Source organism: Oncorhynchus gorbuscha, linkage group LG18, assembly GCF_021184085.1.
Source record: "Oncorhynchus gorbuscha isolate QuinsamMale2020 ecotype Even-year linkage group LG18, OgorEven_v1.0, whole genome shotgun sequence".
Lineage (NCBI taxonomy): Eukaryota > Metazoa > Chordata > Actinopteri > Salmoniformes > Salmonidae > Oncorhynchus > Oncorhynchus gorbuscha.
Window position 1 is genome coordinate 11,622,696 of NC_060190.1, and position 20,175 is coordinate 11,642,870.

Consider the following 20,175-nt stretch of genomic DNA (forward strand, 5'->3'; position numbering starts at 1 on the left):
TCTGCCTCTCTGGCTCTGGCTCTGCCTCTCTCTCTCTCGCTCTGCCTCTCTCTCTCTGGCTCTGCCTCTGGCTCTGCCTCTCTCTCTGGCTCTGCCTCTGGCTCTGCCTCTCTCTCTCTGGCTCTGCCTCTGGCTCTGCCTCTCTCTCTCTGTCCATGTTTGATGTCTCCTCTCCATCTTCCATTCTGACAGGCTCGCTGTGGCGCTATGTTAGAGCGAGTGCCTCCTACACCCCCTATTTACCTCCCCTCTGCGACCCCAAGGATGGCCACCTGCTTGTGGATGGTTGCTATGTTAACAATGTCCCAGGTCAGAGTTCATAGTTCAAACCCCGACCCCCGTCTCACCCCTTAACCCCAAAAGGAGTTGTAGAAGTTGCACCTGACCACTGATACAGGGTCATATTATTTTCACCCACCTGATGGTTAATGTTAGGCGTTATGTCATCTGATCCCAGATCTGGGGTTAGGGGCAACTTCTACCTTAAGCACTTTTGAAACGACCGACAATCGACCACTCCCCCCTCTTTCCCACGTTCCGTCTCACCTTAACCCCACCTGACCAGTCGGACATTGGGAACCCATGGTTTGGAAGGAAAGTTAGGCTAATACAGTGTATATTTCGGTATGTGAGTGGAGGGGATGCAATGTTTCGCTCCCCGACACTCAGAACCACCCATTCTTAACACCAATACTTCTCTATTCAATTTGGCTTCAATAGTTCACACTCCTACACAAGTCAGTTCCGAATTGGCTTTGTCCCGCCCCCCCAGTGTCAGTAAGCCCCTCTCCATGCCTCCGGATTGGCAGTGAGGCTTTGCTCATGCAGGTACATATCCATGGGTCAGACAGAGAGGTGCATGATGGTCCTGCTTTTGGTGCCCAGCCCCCTCCCTGTTTTTGGTTCTCCATGCTCCTCCACTTCATCTCCCAAGTTCTCCTGCACTTGGCTGGTATACTACACACCAAGTGTACACTTACTTGTCTGCTTCTTCCTGAGCATGTTACACAGGCTTTTCCCTGAGGCCTTTCCACGCAGCTTGCTGCTTGTCGTTTCCCACGTTCTAAAGCTTGGGCCTCAGTCACTCGTTTGTCAGTGTAAGTCCATAGGTTATAGCTTTTTTGCGTATCGACCTAGCTATAGGAGCACAACATGTAGCGTTCTCTTCAGGGTTTTGAAGCTGATCCTATGGTGTCGGGGAAATAAAGGTTTTGTGTTGAGGTCAGAGAAGGTCACCATATAGGCCATTTCATGTTTGTTTTTTAATTGTGGGTCTGTAGTCTGTTTTTTTCTGTCCATTTGTCTGCCCGTTCGTCCATCGCTTGATCCCATGTCGTCATACCGAGCAGTGCTTATAAATGGCTTCTGTCAACCATTTGTACCCCCCAGCAGCTACACCTCCCCCAGCAGCTACACCTCCCCCAGCAGCTACACCTCCCCCAGCAGCTACACCTCCCCCAGCAGCTACACCTCTCCCAGCAGCTACACCTCTCCCAGCAGCTACACCTCTCCCAGCAGCTACACCTCTCCCTGCAGCTACACCTCTCCCTGCAGCTACACCTCTCCCTGCAGCTACACCTCTCCCTGCAGCTACACCTCTCCCTGCAGCTACACCTCTCCCTGCAGCTACACCTCCCCCTGCAGCTACACCTCCCCCTGCAGCTACACCTCCCCCTGTCCATGTATGTGCATGTGTCTGTGTACTGTACGCATCTATATACCTACTCTTTACATATATATTGATGACAGTGTTGCTGATGCTACCCGTTTCCATTTAGCCTTTTCTAGCGAGATGCCAAAAGTGTTCTGGATCCTACCAATGCCCATAGACGAACATACAGTTCTATCACTCTTGTCAGTGAAGGGCTTGATTGAAGCCTCAAATTAAAAGTGGGCTGAAAATGGTGACTGTGCGTTTTGTTAGTACTTCTAAGTCCAGAACTAGTTCAGTTCAATGATTCCACATTGAAATTCTTCAGTCTCATATGTCCCCTTCAAACTCCACCCACACACACAGCAGCATCCTTCTCTTCCTCTGGTGCTCCTTCTCCTTCCAATCCATGCAGCTCCCAGCCTCCCCCTGCCCTCTGCTGGTCCGGAGTGGTATTACAGGACCACAGCTCTGGGCAGGGCTGGCTGGTTGCCCCTAACATGTTCACTAGTGTCTGAGAGATCTCCAAATGCTGTGACCAGACTACCAACCCCCTGTGCTCCTTGTGTCTAGTTGAGGAGTCGGGGAACTGAAGGCAAAGTTTAGAAGGTTCCTCATACCTGTATTTTTGGTGATTTTTGTTTTTGTATGTTTTCACCAACTGCTGTAAAACAGACACTCTTTTTTTGTAAATGGTTATATAAGAAAAAGCTTGACTTTGGCCTAATTAACCTTTCACAAGGGTTAACTCACAGGGAGCATACGGTTGTGGTTGGGGACAGAGTCTGGAGATCCAACCAACCCTTGATACTCTGTGGCTGCACCCTTACCCTGTGCCTAGACCTGATACACACACACACACACACACACACACACACACACACACACACACACACAGGTCTCTGTGCATGGTAAGGTGGTTCAGGGGATGCAGAAGCAATTTGAGAGGTTGGGCAGCACCACATTCACATCCCGTGGCTAACCCTTTGGCGGTTACCCACCTCTGGGTTAACCAATTGGGATGGCACCCTATGGTTTGGGGCTGTGGTCTGCTGCCAAAACGCATGACCAACCTGAAGTTACGCCAACATTATTGAGATGTTATCCCCCCCCCCCCGGGTGTGGCTCACAGGGTCACTGTGGCGCTATGTGAGGGCGAGCATGACCCTCTCAGGGTACCTGCCGCCCCTCTGCGACCCCAAAGATGGCAACTTGCTTATGGACGGGGGCTACATCAACAACCTGCCAGGCAAGTAGATTATGAGGAGGAGAATAGGGAGGAGGGAGGGGGTAGTAGGACATTTTGAGAGTTATTTTAGTTGAGGGGGGGGGGTTGAGAGGTCGTCCATGGGTAAGTAGGGGCTGTCATTGACGATGATGGAGATTACAATTTGACAGACTTCAGTTGCATTTTCTACCATCTGAGCAGTGGGAATGAGCGTTCAAATCGTTTCCATTGTCGAAATGTTAAATTTAATTTGCCAACAATTTGCTCAAAATATAGCCATAGAGGCAATTGACTGAGAGGGAAAACAAATATGTAAATGATCCCCGTAATGTATTTGAAATTGGTCCGTAACATGCTTTCAGCTCAGGATCAATCTTTACCTATCAGATGGGAGTAAATACAACACAGAGCGTCAAGTGTGTTAGTGATGGTGGACACTGGCGGTACAAAGTATCCCATTGTCCAGTATCCACAAGCTTTTTAAATCCGCACTAAATCAACAGAGTTTCAGAATGCTATGTGTCTGTCAGTAAGGCTTCCCGGTGTCTTACTGGCTGAGAACATCTAAAGGTATGGGACATACCGTGTTCCTCAGATTATTTGGGTGTTGATAAGAGTTGTGAGCTTTAAAACGATATACAGTTAGCTTTCTCAATGCCATTAAAACGAATCCGTGACCTACAAGACACCAGTCGGCTCTGACAGTACATTCCCTTACAGTATGAAGACGACACGCAGTATCAGGTCCCTCAACAAACTGGTATTCATTAGGCTGTTACCAACCTGGGAGTAATTCCAAATGGATTGCCTGTTGCATTCCTACTCGGAAAAAAGACAACTTGAAACATTTTTTTTCTGCATACTACTCAAATGTCTACCTCTTCTGCATACTACTCAAATGTCTACCTCTTCTGCTATGCTACTCTTATCTCCTCTGGAAGTGGTCATTGTAGCGTGCAGGAAAAAAATGTGACTCACAAAACGATGTTTCACAAACCTGATGAAGTTGAACATCATCCTTCTCTATTTTGGGTGATTTTAGGTTCATTTTAGATGTGGAATCTCATTGTGGTTTGTGCAACATGGTCGGGTGGCTTCGAGGTTTACCATACGTGTGATTATTTGATGATTTGGGTGGACACACCCACAGAGTTGGACCCAGTGTCTGTCGAGGTAAAGCAATGACTAGTCTCACATTCTGATAGGCAGAGGAGGCTCAATGCCATAGCCACCATCTAGTGTTCACAGTGGATTTAGATAGCTAGTACCCATAGAACTAAAGCTAATTATATACATTTAAGCGCTTCAAAAGTAGGCTTGGTTCATTTTTACATTTGTCATTTAATAATTAACAGATGCAACTTACAGGAGAAATTTGGTGCCTTGCTCAAGGGCACATTGACTGATTTTTCTCTGGCTTCGGGGATTCGAACCAGCAACCTTTTGTTACTGGACCAACACTCTAAACCGCTAAGCTAAACACGTTGGGTCAACACTGTGGAGTGGACTGGTGAGACCTGCACCCTTCACAGGGTACTTGGTCTCAAACCCTCTCTGGGACTCGCACCATAAACACACACCAAGGCTGCATTATCAACCACGCAGGAGCGAACCAAACATGGAGATAAGAATTCACCCAAACTTTGGGACCATCAAAACATGAGTAGATGCACTGTATAGAACTGGAAATTAAATGAAGTTTTGATGTGATTATCCAGTGAGCGATAATCCAGCCAATTGTGATGTCTGTTTCTGGTGGAGTGAGTTTGAATATGGTAATAAAGTATATGAACGACAAGGTTCCTATGAGGAATTAACCCCAGACTGGGTTTTCCTTACCGTCCCTGCTGCTGGCTCGTGTACGTCCGTGTGTGTGTGTGTGTGTGTGTGTGTGTGTGTGTGTGTGTGTGTGTCCCACAGCGGACATCGCGAGGAACATGGGCGCCAAGACAGTCATCGCCATCGACGTAGGTAGCCAGGACGAGACGGACCTCTGTAACTACGGCGACAGCCTGTCGGGCTGGTGGTTGCTGTGGAAACGAATCAACCCCTGGGCAGAGAAAGTGAAGGTATGATGATCAACGCAGATGGGCCCCACACACCGAAACGCGCGCACACACTCCTACACACTATCGTCTATACCCACCCAGGTTCCAGACATGGCAGAGATCCAGTCCAGGCTGGCCTATGTGTCGTGTGTACGTCAGCTGGAAGTGGTGAAGAAGAGTGCCTACTGCGAGTACATCAGACCACCCATCGACCGCTTCAAGACAATGGACTTCGGCAAGTTTGACGAGATCTACGTGAGTTCCACAATTCCTTAACACCTCGGTCTTGTCTCCTTATGCAGACTCTGGGATATGTTCAAAGTGTATTTACATTCATGATCACTTTGTTACTGTTGAAGTCAGATGTTTATGTACACTTATGTTGGAGTCGTTAACTTGTTTTTCAACCACTCCACAAACTTCTTGTTAACAAACTATAGTTTTGGCAAGTTGGTTAGGACATCTACTTTGTGCATGACACAAGTAATTTTTCCAACAATTGTTTAGACAGAGTATTTCACTTATAATTCACTGTATCAAAATTCCAGTGGGTCAGAAGTTTACATACAAAGTTGACTGTGCCTTTAAACAGCTTGGAAAATTCCAGAAAATTGTCATGTCAATTAGCCTATCAGAAGCTTCTAAAGCCATCACTTGAGTCTATTGGAGGTGTACCTGTCGATGAATGTCAAGGCCTTCCTTCAAACTCTGTGCCTCTTTGCTTGACATCATGGGAAAATCAAAAGGAATCAGACAAGACCTCAGAAAACACCACAAGTCTGGTACATACATGAACATACTTTGGTGCGAAAAGTGCAAATCAATCCCAGAACAGCAGCAAAGAACACTGTGAAGATGCTGTAGGAAACAGGTACAAAAGTATCTATCCACAGTCGAATGAGTCCTTTATTGACAAAACCTGAAAGGCCGCTCTGCAAGGAAGAAGCCACTGCTCCAAAACCGCCATAAAAAAATCCAGACTGCGGTTTGCAACTGCACATGGGGACAAAGATCTTACTTTTTGGATAAATGTCCTCTGGTCCGATGAAACCTAAATATATCTGTTTGGCCATAATGACCATCGTTATGTTTGGAGGAAAAAAGGGGAGGCTTACAAGCCGAAGAACACCATCCCAACCGTGGAGCACGGGGGTGGCATCATGTTGTGGGGGTGCTTTGCTGCAGGAGGGACTGGTGTACTTAACAAAATAGATGTTATCATGAGGGAGGAAAATGATGTGGATATATTGAAGCAACATCTCAAGACATCAGTCAGGAAGTTAAAGCTTGGTCACAAATGTGTCTTCCAAATGGACAATGACCCCAAGCATACTTCCAAAGTTGTGGCAAAATGGCTTAAGGACAACAAAGTCAAAGTATTGGAGTGGCCATGACAAAGCCCTGACCTCAATCCTATAGAAAATGTGTTGGCAGAACTGAAAAAGCATGTGTGAGCAAGGAGGCCAACAAACCTGACTCAGTTACACCAGCTCTGTCGGGTGTATTTTGGCCCATTTCTCCTAACTTATTGTGGGAAGCTTGTGGAAGGCTACACGGAATGTTTGACCCAAGTTGAACAATTTAAAGGCAATGCTACCAACTACTAATTGAGTGTATGTACATTTCTGACCCACTGGGAATGTGATGAAAGAAATAAAAGCTGAAATAAATCATTCTCGCTACTATTATTCTAACATTTCACATTCTTAAAATAAAGTGGTGATCCTAACTGACCTAAGACAGAAAATTGTTACTAGGATTAAATGTCAGGAATTGTGAAAAGTTTAGTTTAAATGTATTTGTTTAAGGTGTATGTAAACTTCCAACTTCAACTGTATGTAATTTTAGATAACCACTGACATGACGTTTGGTAAAATACGGTCTCCTGTTCATAGCTAACAAATCACACGGTAAAAGACCATCTTCAAAGCTTGGCCTCCACCAGACTCTTGCTGAGGTAGCTTGTTTCTGTAAAACATGGTCTGTTACCCCAGTCTAACCTGTCCTCTCTGTCAGGATGTGGGCTACCAGCACGGCAAGCTGCTCTTCACCGGATGGGCCCGTGGTGACATCATCGACAACATGCTCAAGGACCACCGCTCGGCAGACTACAAAGACAGCAAGACCAAGACGGACGTGAGACACACACACACACACACACACACACACACACACACACACACACACACACACACACACACACACACACACACGTCACAAATCTTACATTCACCATCTCACAGCTGCTCCACTTTACATTAGCACAGTTACATTTCTATAAAGTTATTATAAGCGTCTTTACATTATGACCTTCTCCTAACATAACATTTACCTAACATTATTATAACATTCCCATGACATTCTCTTGTTTTAGGCTTTGTTCGTTATTACATTTTTACACAAATTCTAACATTCTCGTTAACATAATGACATTATCTTGTTTTAAGCTGTGTTCATTATTACATTTTTACACAATTCTAACATTCTCGTACCATAATGACATTGTCTTGTTTGTATTCCAGTCCTATACGTCTCCAGGGTCAGACTTCACTGACCTGGCTGAGATAGTGTCCAGGATTGAGCCGGTCCAGACCTACGTCGATCCTGATGCTGCTGAGGGTAAGAGGCTATTATAAAGTGGAAAATGTACCGAAGTCTGGCAGCAGTAACCCTGCTGCCATGGCGATAAGGGTTTGAGCCTTTACCCTCTCTGTTTGCCTCTTTACCCTCTCTGTTTGCCTCTTTACCCTCTCCGTTTGCCTCTTTACCCTCTCCGTTTGCCTCTTTACCCTCTCCGTTTGCCTCTTTACCCTCTCCGTTTGCCTCTTTACCCTCTCCGTTTGCCTCTTTACCCTCTCCGTTTGCCTCTTTACCCTCTCCGTTTGCCTCTTTACTACCCTCTCCGTTTGCCTCTTTACTACCCTCTCCGTTTGCCTCTTTACTACCCTCTCCGTTTGCCTCTTTACTACCCTCTCCGTTTGCCTCTTTACTACCCTCTCCGTTTGCCTCTTTACTACCCTCTCCGTTTGCCTCTTTACTACCCTCTCCGTTTGCCTCTTTACTACCCTCTCCGTTTGCCTCTTTACCGTGTCCTAACTCTTCCAAGTGTCCTGCAATAAAATAATAATCAGAGCTCCAGAGCCAGTGTCCATGAAGCCTCTCAGAGCAGGATTGCTGATCTAGAATCAGGTTTGCCTTTTAGATCATAATGAATAAGATTTCAATGGAAAGATCCTAGGTCAGCACTCCTACTCTGAGACTGAATACGGGCTCTGGTCACCTTTAAAAAATATATATTGAATGTGTCTTTACTTAAATTGTAGCTCCTTTACGATAGGAATATACCTGGAGAGAGACACTATATATACCTAGGTGTGGACACCTCTTCAAATTAGAGGATTCGGCTATTTCAAACAGTCAAACATTGGCAGTAGAATGTCCTTACTGAAGAGCTCAGTGAATTTCAATGTGGCATCATCATAGGATGCCATCTTTCCAACAAGTCACAACACTATATTAATGCCTGTGATTTTTGAATGAGATGTTTGACAAACATACTTTCGGTCATGTAGTGCATCACACGGCAATCTTCAGTCTTGTTGCTAGAGCTACGGTATGGCTGGTCTCTTTCATATAGCGCATTACTGTGTCCGTGTGTCCCCCAGCGGGGGACGAGTCGGACTGCCTGACGGAATATGAGGAGGACGGGATGGACACGGTGAGAGAGGAGGAGGAGGAAGAAGAGGAGGAGGAAGAGGGGGAACAGGAACTCTATGACCTCTCCCCGGGAGAGTGGGGTCAGAACGGAGTCTTCCAGGCGGTACGTGTAACACACAGACCCCATATCAACATCACAGACTCACACACCCTGCTGTTAGTAGTGTAACACACAGACCCCATATCAACATCATAGACTCACACACCCTGCTGTTAGTAGTGTAACACACAGACCCCATATCAACATCATAGACTCACACACCCTGCTGTTAGTAGTGTAACACACAGACCCCATATCAACATCACAGACTCACACACCCTGCTGTGAGTAGTGTAACACACAGACCCCATATCAACATCACAGACTCACACACCCTGCTGTTAGTAGTGTAACACACAGACCCCATATCAACATCATAGACTCACACACCCTGCTGTTAGTAGTGTAACACACAGACCCCATATCAACATCATAGACTCACACACCCTGCTGTGAGTAGTGACTGTGTGGTGTTCCTCTAGGAGGAGAAGTCCGTCCGCCAGCGGAGGAAAACAGAAGGTGACACCAACACCTACTCCGAGCTCTCCGACTGCTGACAGGAGGAGAGGAAAAATGATAAAGAGACCGACTTTGGGTCCAAGAACTATGAGGAAGGAAGGAAAGGAGATATGAGTCAGGCTCTAGGCCAAAAACTAAGGAGGTGGAAGATGAAAGTTGGATGTCGGGCAATTTCTGCAGCTACTGTAGTTCAACAAATACTTATTTATCCCAACTCTAATCTACCACACCTGATTCTAATAATTAGCTGGTTTATCAAATAAATCAGGGTAGTTACATCAAGGGTTGGAGTGAAAACCTACATGAGGGCTCTCCAGGAACAGTGTTGGAGAGCCCCGCTCTAACCCCTGACCCTTAACCCGTAAGCCATTGGTCCACTGGTGTCCAGTGTGACTTGGACCATGAATGGACTCGCTCCAATCTGAAGATGGACTCAACTGGGACCCCTCCACTCTCTCCCTCCTGCCAAAGCTGAAATACTTTTATTGGGGTGACTAAAGTGTGTCTCTCATACCACAGGGAACACATTAGTACATGGTTGAAGTTAAAAACCTAGTCTCTTTAAGCTCCAATGCTTTGGCCCTATTCAGACTGTCTGTCTGCATGTCCTGTCTGTCCATAATCAGGAGAGGTTCTTATTGATGGTTCTCTGTTAAGACACAGATGGGTATTACGTGGATGGAAGTTGGAAAGGTGTGTGTGTGTGTGTGTGTGTGTGTCATTGTGATTTATTTGCTAGTAGTAGTATTGATGTTGAATGGAGAGGGAGAGAGATGTGTAAAAGGCTGATAATGAATGAGGTGCAAAACCGCTGACGTGCACAAACAGTAGAAAGACAGATGTATACTGAACAGAAATATAAACACAACATACAACAATTTATAAAAAGTTTTACTGAGTTCATATAAGTAAATCTGTCAATTGAAATTCATGAGGCCCTAGTCTGTGGATTTCACATGACTGGGCAGGGGAGCAGCCATAGGTCCACCCACTGGGGTGCCAGGTCCAGCCAATCAGAATGTGTTTTTCCCCACAAAAGGGCTTTATTACAGACAAATACTCTTCAGTTTCACCAGCTGTCAGGGTGTCTGGTCTCAGACAGTCCCGCAGGTGAAGAAGCTGGATGTGCAGGTCCTTGACTGGTGTGGTCTGCGGTTGTGAGGCTGTTTGGACGTACTGCCATATTCTCGAAAACAACGTTGGAGGTGGTTTATTGTAGAGAAATTAACATTTTTAAATTCTCTGGCAACAGCTCTGGAGGACATTCTTGCAGTCAGCATGCCAATTGCACACCCTCAAAACGTGAGACATTTGTGGCATTGTGTTATGTAATAAAACTACACATTTTAGTGGCCTTTTATTGTCCCCAGCACAAGGTGCACCTCTGTAATGATCATTCTTTTCAATCAGCTTCTTGATATGCCACACCTGTCAGGTGGATGGATTATCTTGGCAAAGGAGAATGTTCACTAACAAAGATTTAAACCAATTTTTGCACAAAATTTGAGTAGCTTTTTGTGTGCATATTAAACATTTCTGGGATATTTTATTTCAGCTCATGAAACACTTTACATGTTGCATTTTATATTTTTGTTCAGTGTATATTATTGGAAGGTGATGTAGGGAGATGAAAATGTGTGAGGAGAGGTGTGTGTGTCATTGGTTTCCACCATGCTTGCTACTACTGTATTCTGCTTGTTCCAAGCAGAGGATAACAATGCCTTTTTAACCTGAATTTAACCGTTTAAAAACGATGGAGGGGAGACTTTGCCAATGGACCTTTTAGTATAGAAACCCCTCGCCTCTCCCTACTTGCCTAATGCTTTCATGGGGTCCTGTGTTAATCCCTAACCAACAAGTGTCAAACTCATTCCACGAAGGCTAAGTGTCTGGGTGGTTTTCGCTCCTTCCTTTTACTTGATGAATTAAGGTCGCTAATTCGTAAAGAACTCCCTTCACCTGGTTGTCTAGGTCTTAATTGAAAGGAAGAACCAAAAACCCACATCGACTAGGCCTCCATGGAATGAGTTTTACACCCCTGCCCTAACCTCTCATATGGTCACAGAGCAACTTAGTCTAATCTTAGTAATAACTATATATACACACTATAACTACTTTACACCTGTTAATACTCATATGTATATAATAAATACTTTGACATAGAATCTTTTTCTGCTGCGAAACTAGGACTCTTTTCGCCTGAGAGATGTCCTTCCTAAATCCATTCAAACGTGCACAGAATTTTTTTTGTTGCCAATTTTAGTTTTTATTTATTTTGTTTTACCACTGGCTTTTTTTTTAATAGCCTTTTTTTTAAACACTGAACAAAAAGAAGAAAAAAAATCCTAATGGAGAATTCTAATTACAGACGTGAATAATGAACTATACTGTCCTTTCTTATTAGATTGTGTTTCGCTATTTTGCACTGATGAATAAAAATAATATTCCTTGGTTGGAAAGGAGGTTGTTTTATTTGCATCTTCCTTAAGGTGCCCTTTGGAGATGGGATGTCATTTCAATTTAAAGAAATGTTCAAATGCATTCTGAATACTACATCTAAATTGTAATGCAAACATTGTTTCTATTTTATAACAGGTAGAGGAGAGGATTTCTCTCCGGTAACTTTGCTTTTACTGTACCTGTAGTTTCTGTAATTGTCCACAGGAGGGAGCCCTGTTCATTCAACGTGATGAGAACCCCCCCCCCCCCCCCCCCCAAACACTGCTCTACTGAATCATCATAGTTTGCCAGCATCACACCTCCCTCTCTCTACACAGCAGAGGTGGATGTGCAGAAACACGTCCAGAAGGGGCTCATCCATGCACCCTCTCGCTCCACCCCAGCCTCCGCTCTACATCTCTGGGTGCTGCGTCTGCAGTTCCCCCTCAGTGAAATTACTCAACCACGTTACATGACTGGACATGACCATTCCCTCCAATAACAGTCTTTGGATGCTTGTGAAAGGGATATAACGTAATCTCTCACTCTGGAGGTTTTCATTGTATTGCTCTTTGTAGTCCTACTGCACGATACTATCAAATCAAATCAAATTTTATTTGTCACACACATGGTTAGCAGATGTTAATGTGAGTGTAGCGAAATGCTTGTGCTTTTAGTTCCGACAATGCAGTGATAACCAACAAGTAATCTAACTAACAATTCCAAAACTACTGTCTTATACACAGTGTAAGGGGATAAGGAATATGTACATAAGGATATATGAATGAGTGATGGTACAGAGCAGCATAGGCAAGATACAGTAGATGGTATCGAGTACAGTATATACATATGAGATGAGTGTGTAGACAATGTAAACAAAGTGGCATAGTTAAAGTGGCTAGTGATACATGTATTACATAAGGATGCAGTCGATGATGTAGAGTACAGTATATACATATGCATATGAGATGAATAATGTAGGGTAAGTAACCTCTACAATACCTCTACATGGTATGTTGAAGCCATTAACAGTCCCATTACACTTTTTAACCTGTTTTGTCCTATGTTGTCCAGAAGCCGATGACAGGATGTTACATCATGACCTATGTTGTGTTACATCAAACCATGCACTGTGGTGGTACAAAATTGACTAACAGGATATTAAGAGTGAAGTGACACACACACACACACACACACCAAATACTAAGAAGTGAACTACTGTTTGACAGAAATTCCTCACATTTAAACTGTAAATCAGGTTGGTTTTATCAAGATGGCTGGTGTAATCTCAGGTAATCTAACTGCATAATATCTCTCCCCTGCAGTTGAACAAAATGAGTTCTACCCTGGACTGCAGATACCATATGTAATAAGTGTATGTTCATGTGACAGTGGTGGCTGGTGGCTCGCTTTCACTTTAGTGTCAACTGTTGCGACACGCCTACCCGCCTCCTCGGAAGCCTATCTGTTCATCTTTGATGCCAGGCTGATTGAAGGAGAGGGGGATGGGGTAATAGCAGGGTTGTAAAAGTAACTTGACACCACAGAACAAGCACAAAGAACCACACCTCCCTACCACTCTCACTCACTCGTTCTCTGGCCCTCTTTGACCATATTAGGTCGAGAAGTCACAAATTCCTACATTGGGGAACTGAGAAAGTGGAAGTGGAAGACAGTATCTCCTTATGAATGGTAGAAACAGATTGGTACATGTTTGTTTGGGGATTAGTGAGTCATGCCTGGGGCTAGTTTTCATACTCTTACCTGCGGAATCTTTGTTGTGTGTTTTTTAACCAGATCGGTTTGTGAGGCATGTCATATCACCTTACCTGGCTGTCTGTAATTGGCTGCGTTTACACAGGCAACCCAATTCTGATCTTTTTTTCCCTGCTAATTGGTCTTTTGACCAATCATCTGAAAAATATCTGATGTGAAACGATCTGATGTGATTGGTCAAAATACCAATTTAGTGGAAAAAATATCAGAATTAGGCTGCCTGTATAAACACAGCCTTTGGAAATTCATTCTTCTCTCATGACGTGACAAGGATGACGTGACAAAAAGTTGTATAAATATGTCACAGGTGTGATGAATGCCCTATTATTACTGTGCATGCACTAGCCCAGGTGCTCCTAATTTAGTCTTTGTTTACTGATTCATTGAAACATGTGATTGGCTGTTTTCCCCTGTCTCTTCATAACCCTTGTTCAGTTTGTTTGAGGTGTGGCTGCTTAGAGGAAGCGGTGGTTGTGGTAGAGTGCCTTTTAAGCCTTGGTTTTGCAAAGAGAAGTATGATTTGAGGAATGATGATGATGATCTGAGTTGATGTTTAAATGCGTTCCCTGCACAGAAACCTGTTTTTGTTTGATTTGATTGTTTTGTGTTAAATCCTCCCTTCATGTTGTTTTGCTAAGCAGAGATACTGTACATATGACAAGATGGTCTTGTCTCTGGGCTAACATTTTTGGGGACTCCAAAAAGTGGGAAGGTGGGTGGTCTGCTTATTGTGGACCAAGTTTGACGGGAGTGTAAACCCTCTCTCGTTGTCTCTTCGTCTCTGGGTAGAGTTAACTTGGTTTAGGGAAGCTGAAATCGGGAGTGAGAAATAAACTATGATCTGTCTCAGACTTTCATTCCATGTACTTCCACTCAAGCCCATTCTAAAACAACCAGTGTGGTCTGTGCTATGAGTTATTCAGTGGCCCCTATGCGCTTGGTGTAAACCTAGGGTGTGTAGATTTGTCACATGCACCAAATACAACAGGTGTAGATCTTACTGGGAAATGCTTACTTACAAGCCCTTAACCAACAATGCAGTTCAAGAAGTAGAGTTAAGAAAATATTTACTAAATTAACAAAAGTAAAAAATACCACAAAATAACGAGGCCATATACCGGGAGTACTGAGTCAATGTGCGGGGTACAGGTTAGTCAAGGTCATTTATACATGTAGGTAGGGGTAAAGTGACTATTGTACTGAACTGAGTTGTCACAGCACCTGTCGGCCAGGGTCTGTCAAATGCATGTGAATGTTTACCTAGTTTTTAATACATGCTAAAGTGTACAGTGCATGGTGAGGTTTTCAATCACATTGATGAAGAAATGCTCCTACAGCATCATTCGTGTATCTTTATTGACACCAGCCCACCTTCAGAGTGGCTGCAGATCAGACCTTTCTACACCCCTCTTCCCAACAACTAAAGATCTCAAAGCTTCTACTGTCTCTCCCACCTCTCCCCCCCCCTCCAGCGCCCAAGCCTTATGTGACCTGACTCAGAAAATCACAGGAAGGGCAGGTACAGACAAGACTCCTGCATTTCTCCACACATTCTCTCCTCTCTCAGACCAGATGCTCCCCTTCTGTCACAACACCCCTTCCTCTCTCCTTCCCAAGCCTTACCATCCAGTATGGTTAAATAACAAACAGATCTGTTAATAGCTATATTTATTGGCCTGGGTGAGGTCTGCCTCTGGAGATAAGTGTTAGATATTTGACTGGTGCTAAAGTATTGGTATCTTATTCTTTGGCAATTGACAATAGAAAGTGATAATTCACCAAATCAAACACATCAATATGCATGATCATCCCTCCAAATCCCACCCTATTTCTCCTACCACATTATGATGTTGTTGGTTGATACATGGGGTGTGAAGCACAAATACCTACCTGCAATATGGTGAACTGCCCCGGGTTGAAACGCCCAGAGAAACCCTTTCACCTCTTCTTTTGGCACCTGGCTACTTCCTTGTTCTAGAAGGTTAGGAGAATTATTAAAGCAGGTTAGGAGAACTAAAGTAGCAGGTTAGGAGAACTAAAGTAGCAGGTTAGGATAATTAACATGGCAGGTTAGGATAATTAACATGGCAGGTTAGGATAAGTAATGTAGCAGGTTAGGACAACTAAAGTAGCAGGTTAGAATAATTAACGTGGCAGGTTAGGAGAACTAATGTAGCAGGTTAGGAGAACAGAATCATAAATCACGGGACGAGATGTTAAAAACTGTCCATTGTGCCAATAGATGGAATGCACTCGCATGAGATTTGCCGTGATGTTGACAGAGTGGCATGGGGGGTTTATTTCTTAGACTGGGGTAAGATGTCAATTTTTGGGACACATCCTCAGTAGTGTGCCTTTGAATCAGTGGGTGTTTCGGCCTTTAATCACTAAACACCCTCATCAAAGGTGGCCAGCTAAAGGGTGATCAAGCCTTAGCTTGTGTCCCATGCCCAATTAAGATGTCCCACGGGACTATGCAAGGCAATGGCGTCCTCTTCCCTGAGCCAGCCATACAGCTGACCGCATACCTCATATGCCCTCCTCAAGTTGGAGGGATCTGAATTGGGTTCTCAGGTGGGGGTGGGGGGTCATGAAGTTATAGCCCAGCAAGGGTCCTTCCGTTTGATCCAGATTCACTGGCTGCCTCTTTCAGCTGCTTGAGAAACTGCTCTGACGGTCTGCCGCAGAGCCTGTCCATGGATTCCAAGTTCTTTCAGCAACCTGATGATGGAAGAAGCCACGAATCCTCTGCATCCCACTTCAACTGGCCAGACTTTTGCATTCCAGCCACGCTGAGTTGCTAACTCTGTGTAACGCAGTTTCTTACGCTCGTAGGCCTCTTCAACAGAGTTTTCCCACGGGACTGTCAGCTCTATGATGTACACAGCCTTTCATGAAGGGGACCAGAGTACCATGTCTGGCCTAAGGTTGGTAGAAGCAATCTCAGGTGGAAAAATGAGTTGCTGGCCAATATCAACAAGCATCTTCCAGTCCCGGGCCATGGCTAGGTATCCTAGGTGTCCAGTTTCTGGCTTTGTAGGAGGATACTTGGGCCTTTTCTGTCCCTCCCGGATGAATGTTGTTGTTTTGACGGGATTGCTTGTTTTTGGAGGTAATGAATTGGTTGCACTCCTCTTGGTCTCAAGTGCTGCAGCCAGGCCCTTGAGGACCTGATTGTGCCTCCAGGTGTAGTGGCCTTGTGAGAGGCTGGTCTTGCAACCTGTCATTATATGCCTGAGAGTCGCTGGAGCTGGGCAGAGGGGGCAGGTCGAGTCCTCGCCATACCATTGATGTAGATTTTTTGGTGATGGAAGCACATCATAAACAGCTCTTATGATGAAGCTGATGTTGCTTGCCTCCATTTGCCAAAGCTCACTCCAGTTGATCTTTCTCCTCTCCAGGCCTTCCCACCGCGTCCATTGCCTTTATTTAGCAAGAGAGACAGCCTTTGCACTTCTTGCAGACTCCTCCTGTCTGCGCACCTCCTCGACCACCAGCTTCCTGCGTTCAGATGTTGTTGCCTTATGGAACGTTGGTTTGCTTGCTGCCAGGCCAAAGCCTCCTCTTCCATGCCGGATATTCCCCACAATGTCTTGGTGTCTAAGGGCTGATGTTGCTTGCTGCACAGCCTTGGATGATGTCCATTTCCGTCCAGTTTGTAGGGGAGGTGCAGCCTTGCTAATGGTCTGGTCTTTGGAGTCCTTCAATGTCATCTGAAGTCTTACTTTAGAGCACTTGTACTCCTCCGTTAGACTTGTAAGAGGTAGTTCAAGGACCCCTTTGCCATAGAGGCCGATGTTACTCAGGCATCGTGGGACACCCAGCCATTTCTTCACGTATGAGGTAATGGTTCGCTCCATTTTCTCCACTGTTGTTATTGGGACCTCATAGACGGTGAGTGGCCACATTACCTGGGGGAGAAGTCCAAACTGTAGGCACCAAAGCTTGAGCCTCCCAGGCAGTAGGGTCTTGTTGATGTTCTCAAGACCGTCGGCGATGTCCTGCCTTACTTGCTGCACTTGATCTTTATCCCGGAGGCTTTCGTTGTACCATCTACCCAGGCTCTTGATGGGTTGCTCAGACACCGTTGATATCGGGTCGTCTCCAATGCAGAACTTCACATCTTTAAGCTGTCCCTTGACTATGGAGATGCTTCGAGATTTGCTTGGCTTGATTTTCATCCGGGCCCACTTGATTTTATCCTGCAGTTTTGCAAGTAGCCGCCTGGTGCATGCTGCAGTGGTGGTCAGTGTAGTCATGTCATCCATGTATGCTCGGATAGGTGGGAGACGGAGCCCTTCCTTAGTTCTCTCACCGCCGACCACCCATCTCGATGCCCTGATGATGACTTCCATGGCCATGGTGAAGGCCAGTGGAGAAATTGTACAGCCTGCCATTATGCCTACTTCCAAGCACTGCCATGTTGTTGTGAAGTCAGGTGTTGTGAAACACAATTGCAGGTCTTAGAAATAGGCCTTTACCAGTGTAGTGATGGGTTCTGGTACGTGGAAAATGTTGAAGGATTGCCAGAGGAGTTCATGGGGAACTGAGCCAAAGGCATTGGCCAGGTCGAGGAAGATGACATAGAGGTCTCTCTTGTCCTTCTTAGCTGTTTGGATCTGGTGCCAAATCATACTAGTATTTTCCAGGCAACCAGAGAAACCAGGAATGCCTGCTTTCTGTGCAGATGTATCAATGTACTTGTTCCTTTCCAGATAAGTGGACAGCCTCTGTGCTATTATACTGAAAAAGATCTTCCCTTCGAAGTTGAGAAGGGAGATTGGTCGGAATTGACTGATGTCTGTCGCATCCTTCTCTTTCTTTCAAGAATTAGCACACCACCAGCCCTTCACCATGCCTTTGGTATTATTTCCTTCTGCCACACTATCCTCATGAGCCTCCAAAGAAAGCGTAGAACATCTGAGGCGTTCTTGTAGAGGTTGTATGGTACTCCATTAGGCCCAGGAGCCGAGGCCGCTCTTGCTCTTCAGACAACGTTCTCTACTTCCCTCCATTTTGGAGGGTCAGTGTTCAGATTGAATTCTGGTGGTTGAATAGGTGGGATGTCATGTGGGATGACTATCTGCTCATGCCTTTTCATGTCCTGGTGGACCTTTTCCAGATGTTCTTCCAGTTCAGGCTTTGGAGTTTTTAGGATTCCGCACTTTTCCTTTGCGAAGAGATCTTTGACAAACTTAAAGGGTTTTTTATAGAACCGTGTTCTTGAGTGTTCCTTCTTCCTACGAAGTTTCCTTAAGTTTTCCGCTCTTCGCAAGGTTGCCAGCCGACATTTAATGTCTGCTTGGAGTAGCATGAGACCTTCTCTCTCTGCATCAGAGGCCTTCTTCCACTGCTTCCTCAGCTGCCTTCTCTCTCTGACAAGTATCTCGATCTCCTGCTGCCTCCTAGATTTGGCTGGCGCGGGAGGTGTCTTGCCACTTCTCCTTTCGTTTACTCCAAAGCGCTCTTCTCCGTAGTGGTAGATAATGTCTCCCATCCTTTCAAGCTTTTTCTCTGCTGTTCCTACCTGTTGTTCCAAGATTTTTGTCAGGTCGTTGTTGATTGTTTCCCACTCTCTCTTTTCAACAGCTTTGGGCCACTTCACACTCGGTCTGTGCCCTTTGATCTTTTCCTCTTTTAGAGGTCTCTGTGGTTGGGTGAGTTCATCCACCGGCATTTCTGTGCTTGTGTTATCCTCCTCAGTTACAGGGGTGCTGATGCTCTGCAAACTTTGGTTTGCGTCCCGTCGCTGTGCTTCATTCGACTGATTTGACTGGCTGCTTCGTAAGAAGTACTGGTCAATGCGAGGTCCCTGTCTCTGCTCTCCCAAGCACCTTTTCCTCCCTTGATGGATCCTTAACCCCCTTGCCGATGTTACTCTCTCCCAACCACAGCTGCACACCTGAAGTGTGTGTCCTGCTGCTGTTATGGTTGTCTCATGTACTTAGCGGGTGTCTCCAACATACTGAAACAGCGTCGGAGACTGCCAACATGGGTAGCTAGCCCATGACAGCCCCAGTGGGGTCTATTCCCTCCGGTCAGCTGTCTCTCCAAGCTGTCACACAGACTTTCCTATGTTGTCAGCTGTCCTTTCACAGCAGTCACTGGACTGTTCCAGATGATCAGAATCATAAAACACGGGACGAGATGTTAAAAACTGTCCATTGTGCCAATAGATGGAATGCACTCGCATGAGATTTGCCGTGATGTTGACAGAGTGGCATGGGAGGTTTATATCTTAGACTGGGGTAAGATGTCAATTTTTGGTTAGGAGAACTAATGTAGCAGGTTAGGATAATTAATGTGGCAGGTTAGAATAATTAACGTGTCAGGTTAAGATAAATAATGTGGCAGATTAGGATACTTAATGTAGCAGGTTAGGATAATTTATGTGGCAAATTAGGAGAACTAATATAGCAGGTTAGGATAATTTATGTGGCAAATTAGGATAACTAATATAGCAGGTTAGGATAACTAATGTGGCAGGTTAGGATAATTAATGTAGCAGGTTAGGATCATTTATGTGGCAGGTTAGGAGAACTAATGTAGCAGGTTATAATAATTAACTAGCAGGTTAGGATAATTAATGTGGCAGGTTAGGAGAACTAATGTAGCAAGTTAGAGTAATTAACTAGCAGGTTGGATAATTCATGTAGCGGGATAGGATAATAAGGCTATGGTCAGGAAAAGGGTTAGGCTTAGGTAAAATGCTACAGGGTAAGCAGGTAACCTAGCAGTTAAGAGTGTTGGGCCAGTA

The 20,175-nt window shown here is 45.1% G+C and overlaps 1 protein-coding gene across 1 annotated transcript in view; it reads left to right on the plus strand.

The window, feature by feature from the left end:
- Nucleotides 1-10,520, plus strand: part of LOC124004312 (patatin-like phospholipase domain-containing protein 6) — a 47,207-nt gene extending 36,687 nt beyond the window's left edge. The window contains 7 exon segments of the mRNA XM_046313129.1: nucleotides 2,784-2,900; nucleotides 4,800-4,948; nucleotides 5,030-5,182; nucleotides 6,944-7,063; nucleotides 7,450-7,546; nucleotides 8,593-8,747; nucleotides 9,167-10,520. Coding sequence (XP_046169085.1) covers nucleotides 2,784-2,900; nucleotides 4,800-4,948; nucleotides 5,030-5,182; nucleotides 6,944-7,063; nucleotides 7,450-7,546; nucleotides 8,593-8,747; nucleotides 9,167-9,241 — 866 coding nt within the window. The 3' untranslated portion in view covers nucleotides 9,242-10,520.
- Nucleotides 10,521-20,175: the final 9,655 nt, after the last annotated feature.